The following is a 6,000-nucleotide window of genomic DNA, read 5'->3' on the forward strand; positions in this document are numbered from 1 at the left end:
GTAAGGTAATTCATCTCGCTATTCAATCCGAAACCCTACACTTAGACTACCAGCTATAAGAACAAACTATGGACGACAAACAATAAACTTTCAAACAATTAAGATGTTGAACAGAACCGATTTCAATGTAGATTTCTACAAAAGATTTCCTGTATTCAAAAAAGAGTGTAAAAATGTTTTGGTTTCAAGCGGTTTTTCCTTTGCTTTGTAAATACATTGTGTGTTTTTGCATGCGTATTATCCACTAGAAAGAAGGAAGTCAGATAGAAAAAAAATATTTTGTGCTTTCTCTGTCCCAAAGTTCATTATTTTAGCCTTGCTACTACCGTGTTTTTATGCATTTATTTACATTTCATTATCAGATGTGCAAATGTTTTGTTTGACTCACAAGTGCAGTGCCGCTTGCCGAAATGTATTAATTAATATTTTTTTTTGTGCTGAATTTGTATTGGGGGGCCGAGGCCCCGTCAGGCGTTGTTACGCCTTTAGCTTCGGCCTCCCCTTAGACACGTTCTAAGAAACAAATAAAGGGGGGAAAAAAAGTCAACGTACGAACTATGTGTATACCATTACAAAGTATCAGGTTGGCTGCAGTGGCAAAGGCTCGAATCCGGGGGCCGCCGAAAGTGCGTTATTTTTGTATGCGTGGATTGCATTATACGGTTACAGTCTGGGTTTCCAGTGTGTGCTAATTCTTGTCAAACCACACCGCCCGCAAAGACGGAAATGAGTACCTGTGCAGAAGTCAACCAACACCTGCTCTCCGAACGCCACGAAACTGGCCAACGCCCCTCACATAATGAGCGCCGTAATACAGTGCCTTCAGTTGGAGAACACCTCATCAATACAGATCTGAGAACACCTTTACAAGAGAGCAGTAACCATGTATTTACGAGCGTAGATGGCAGCCTCGAAGGATACCTGCGTCATTATAGGGAGCTATGGGAAGAGAAGCGCAAGGAGCTGGCACATACTGCATAAAGATATACCCTACTGTATTTCCTGGATTAGGGTAATCCAGGTGCATCACGGATTATCCTCTAAGCTTTTCAAGTCAGTATAAGCGCGTCTCTCAACGGGGCGCTCGGTTTTCACCAAACGGAAACGCCCAGTAAAGGCGGGTGTTTCATCACAGACTATTTCTGCTGGGACCTGCAATGCTGCTGAGCAGAATTTTATTGTCGTGCAGCGACGCCGGCTTTCATTCGAGCCATTGGTCGCATTCGTTTAATCTAGCCTTTCACGATCTTCAGCGATTGGCATTCTTCTTTCATTGTTTACTAAACATATAACGATACAGTAGAAGGACGTCACGCTTCAGGTGGCTTGGCGGTTATGGTGCTCGGCTGCTGACGCGGGTTCGATCCCGGCCGCGGCGGTCGCGTTTCAAAGGAGGCAAAATGATGGAGAACTGAGTACTGTGCGATGTCACTGCACCTTAAAAGAGATCCGGGGATCCTAAGTCACTTTGGGCCTTTAAACCTCGTAAACCAAACCAAACTTCACGCTTCATACGTCCCGAACTCTGGGATATCGTTCGCACTATCTATCTTCTCTTAGCCACGACTTTACGTATTTCGGCAGATATGAAGAACAGTGTGAATTAGACTAGACGACCTAAATGTTTCTGAGGAGCAGAGATTCAGGAAGAAATTTATAAGTATTCGAAAAACGGGGGACGCTAAATTCTAAATTCACAAAAGACACCTGCTTTTCCTTTCTTGCTCAAATAGCGCGCAAATTTCTGCAAAAGTAGCTGCCACGACAAAAAAGTACGCGGCGGTCGTATCAATAAGTAAAAATGTCGAATACTGTAGAGTTCTCGCGCAGGCTGAAAGGGAGGGCAAAAGCGGTGATCTCGTAGACTCTCGGTCTTTATTCGCTTGGATTACCCTCGCAACCAATCAGGTGCGGTCATGCAGAAGCAATCCAAGTCGAGATTTGAGCACTTATCAGGGCCGGGCAGCTATTCGTATTCGCCTGGTTCCCTCTTCTACCTCCGCGCTCCCGAAGGCTCCTCGGCCGGCTTTCTGACATTGCCGGGAACTCAGTCACCATGAATGTTGCCAGTCGAGCAGCTCCTGGAAGTCGCTGAATTATCTGAATGGGAACGCTCTAGTTTTTTTATTTTCTTTTTTTCTGATTTACAGCCCCCGGTCTCTTCTTACGCAGTACACAAGAAAAACAGTCGCGAGCGCATATATCTGCTGTGCAAGAAAAAGCGCTTGTCAGTGAGCGTGTGAAAGAAGTTCGCGTGCGTGTTCGAGCATGTGCTTCCTACTTAGCTTACCAACTCATTGAGAGACTTTTGCGCGAAGCTTGTAAGGAGAGCTATAGGAAAGCTTTTCACAAGAACAGACCTCAAGGACGTATTTGCCATCACTGTCCTACAAACGCAACGACGTAAGAAAAAGGTTTATGCGGAGAAATAAAGACGGCGGACTGAAATGCGTGTAACAAGAAAAGCTGTCGTACTCCGAATTATTTACTGAGGTTTTAAATATGGTATTATGTTACACGTAATCAGGATTTTCTGACGACCCTTCGGTAAACTGATGAAGGGGGGAGGAGGAGGAGGTAGAAGAGGAAAGGCAGGGAAGAATAATCGGTTTGCTACTCTACACGGGGGGAAAGGGATGAGGGAATAAAAAAAAAGAAAGAGAAAGGAGAGCAGCAGAAAATTGAGATCACTCTAAAAAGTCAGTGTTCGTGGAAGTCACAGCCTATCGTGCAGGCCAGAAGTTCTCAAGAAGCGGATCAGTGCCTTGGAGGCCTTCACCGCCGACGATCGCCGCGGCCAGTGGCCGAGAACCTTCACTTCCGTCAGTGGGCGTGGATCTAGGCGCTCCAGCACACGGCTGAGAGACTGAATTTGGCGCTGAAGGTATCCAAGGTAAGTATAGTCATCAAAAGACTAGTGTTGTAGCGTCAAAACGGCGGCTCATGCCACGTGAAGAGGGCGGAGTCTATTTATACGACGGCAGTGGTTTACTATACATGTGTTGTGAATTTGTAGCAGAAAGATCGTATGCATTAGCCGCAGCATTCTGAGGGATCAGAGACCGGGGCTGTCGAGCTGTGTCTGATATCAATAAGACGACTCTTCGACGGCACACTGCTACCGCAGTGTCCCCATCCTTGCAAGCGATTGCCGTCTTCGAGCGAGAGGTAGCTGCAGCGATCGTCAGGATGCACAATTCACATGACGCGTGCAATTAAACGCTGGCCGAGGTTATATTCACTCACTCCTGAAGCAGCGTACAAGACGCGAGGATCACAACCGTGCACAGCGTCTGCATTTGGTTTCACGTTGTGTAAGAAGAAGCACGCGTATATCGTCCCCGTGTTAGGAAAGCTTAATATATTTGTTTAACGTCTAGAGTTAAGCCATAAGTCCAACTTCGCGCAATGATGCCAACGTGCACCCACGTCTTTAGGCATGCGTACGGATATTTTTTAAAAATAGAATTGTAGTTGTGAGCAGCGACGAGGGGGAAACCGTCTGACTTCCTCCACGGCTGTGCTTCGCTGTTGTTGCGCACGCATTCCGTGCACACTCACCCTCTTATATTCAGGGATTCACTGCAGTTAATTGAGCGTGCGACGCGTGCCATTCCCAATATTTGTTTCGCGCCAGTAGCGTGTATATAAGCTGCAGTAGCAAGTTTGCTCTACAACTCTTCCTGCACCGTGTACGTCAACTATTTCAAAAGTGACTTATCGCTGTTTCGTATATCAGCTATACCTGAACTTGTTCAGCTGCACATATTCTTATGTTTTAATGATACTTCGCAGTTGTTCATTCCCTGCGAATCTCACTAAACAACGCTTAGTAATTATTTTTGACCCATTTTTTCCGCGACGCTCGACATTGCGCACCTGTTCATTGTAACTGAAGCAGAGAGTGGAAAACTTTATTGCTCTCGCCTAGTACCACTCTACTCCGCTGTGGAGGTTTAAAACAGCTAGAAGAACGAAAAAAAGACTTCCGGTGAAACCAAGCGCCTCATGCAAAGTGAAACCTTCAGAGAGTGCTGCGGACCGGACTTACCGGCAAGTGACAGCCAGAGGAGAAGCCAGCTGACGAGGACGGAGATGCAATCCTTGCGGACGCCGGTGCATAGCCACGACGATGACGACCAGAGAAACGTCGCCGCGCCAAACACGTGCGAAGAGGAAGCCATGCGGTGTGTCTCTGCTTCAAGCCGGCGCGCGAGGCGCGCCGAACCGGACGGGCGACGACACACGTGAGAAAAACTAACCACAGAGGAAGTGACGGAGCGGAACAATCTTCCCGCTTAGAAATGACACAGCGTGGTGGTGACCGCAGCGCAGTTCTTCTTCGTGTCACTCTCAAGGGACACACCAGCGAGAACAGTAGCAGCAGCAGCAGAGACGACTCTGTGTGTTGGGGAATATAGCGCGCTGCCGCGAGAGGCTACGGGCGGCACGAGAGAGCCATGCGGTCCCGCGCGGCCAACTAACGGGCCGTGCGCGCGCCAGTGACAGTCTTCTCAACTACCGGGCTCGCCAAGGGGGGCCACAGTGCCGCAGCCACCGCCGCCTGCCGTCGCCGCTGCCGCTTTCGGGACCGGCCTCTCCGCTACTGAAGCCCGAGCGCGATTGATTCGGGAACCGGGGCTGAACGGGACGCCGAGGGGAAGCAAAAAAGGGGGCGGTGGCTGTCAAGAAAGAGCGAACCCTCCCTCCCTCTCTCTTCCTCCCCTTTCTCCCTTCCTTTCCCGCACAGTGAACAGCCTTCGCTCTCTCCCCATCTCCTTCCGAGTTGAGCCCTCCGGCTCCCAACTTCCCCTCCTACCTTCTCCTTAGGCACCCTGCTCCTTGGCATTTTCTGTTTCTCTCTGCATTCTGTACGTTCCCCTTGCATCGGTATCATTGTCCGCTTCATTTTTTTTTTGTGCGTGTGCTACAGCCGTGACTATGTGGGCCATTCGGTTTCTCGCCTTTTTCTTGGCTCGTCGACGCGCACCCCACTTGTCAGTTTCTTTTTTGATTTTCGAAAAGCCGAAAACGACTTTTCCTTTCCTTTCGCTTTTATTTCGGCATCTTGAGGTTTCGTTTTATTCGTCTTCCCTCCTTTATTTCTCGTGTTTCTTTCGCACGTGGAATTCCCTTTATTCTTAATTCCTTCATTGCCTTTTTTATACTATTTCGATTTCAAAGTCATCCTCTTCACTCCCAATGGCGCGGAAGACACCGCTGTCTTCCACCCCTCATTTCCCGTTGTTTTTGGCTTTCCTGTGCACTACTTGCCAATTTCGGCTGCTCTCTTTACGTTGTTTACCTGTTTCTTTCATTTCATTCTCGCCACTCACCTCCTAAACTTTTAAACTTATTATAGCGCATACCGGTTACCTAACTTCCGTAATTACGCAGTCCTCGATCCCTTTCTCTTTTTCTCTCCTCCTTTCCGGGACGCAGACAGACTCCCGGCCAGCACTTTTCCCTCTCAACTTCGTCCTCAACGCTGAACGCTGCTGTGAGAATAGGAGAATTCGGGAAAAAAGAGGAGGAGGAGGGGAGATGCCAGTCCTGTCTGCCGCGTCCTCGCACCGGCTGCATCGTCCCCGGCGCGCCAACCCTCCGCCGGGTGGCGATGCTTGACGGAGCGCGAAGTGCCGGCCCCGTGTATCGCGTCAGCGGACGCAGCACCGTTTGGAAGCGCGTCGCCGGACCGGCCTCGCTCGCTTCCCGCTCGGCTGGCTCGAGCGCCCAAGCGGTCGCCCCGATTGGCCGCAACAACGAACCGTCCCGACAAAACTGAGAGCAAGCACGCGTGCAGAAGCGGCGGCAAAAGGAGGAACACAAAATAAAAACGAAAGAAAATGAAGTGCTCGGGAAAGGAGCAAAGAAAATTGTGAATGCAACGCCGTCCGGAAAGGAACATTTTGAGGAGGAGACGTACCGTAGTCGGTGGTGGTTGTGCGCGCCACCTAGTGTGTATGTACGTGATGTCCCTGAAGGGACGCGATCATTTGG

At 49.4% G+C, this 6,000-nt stretch overlaps 1 protein-coding gene across 1 annotated transcript in view; it reads right to left on the reverse strand.

The window, feature by feature from the left end:
• Nucleotides 1-4,587, reverse strand: part of LOC149339401 (cell adhesion molecule Dscam1-like) — a 272,801-nt gene extending 268,214 nt beyond the window's left edge. Inside the window, exon 1 of the mRNA XM_089548180.1 lies at nt 4,052-4,587. Within this exon, the coding sequence (XP_089404306.1) occupies nt 4,052-4,184 (133 nt within the window). The 5' untranslated portion in view covers nt 4,185-4,587. The remainder of the gene's footprint in view (nt 1-4,051) is intronic.
• Nucleotides 4,588-6,000: the final 1,413 nt, after the last annotated feature.

Source organism: Amblyomma mixtum, chromosome 6, assembly GCF_055824585.1.
Source record: "Amblyomma mixtum isolate Tamu chromosome 6, ASM5582458v1, whole genome shotgun sequence".
Classification (NCBI taxonomy): domain Eukaryota; kingdom Metazoa; phylum Arthropoda; class Arachnida; order Ixodida; family Ixodidae; genus Amblyomma; species Amblyomma mixtum.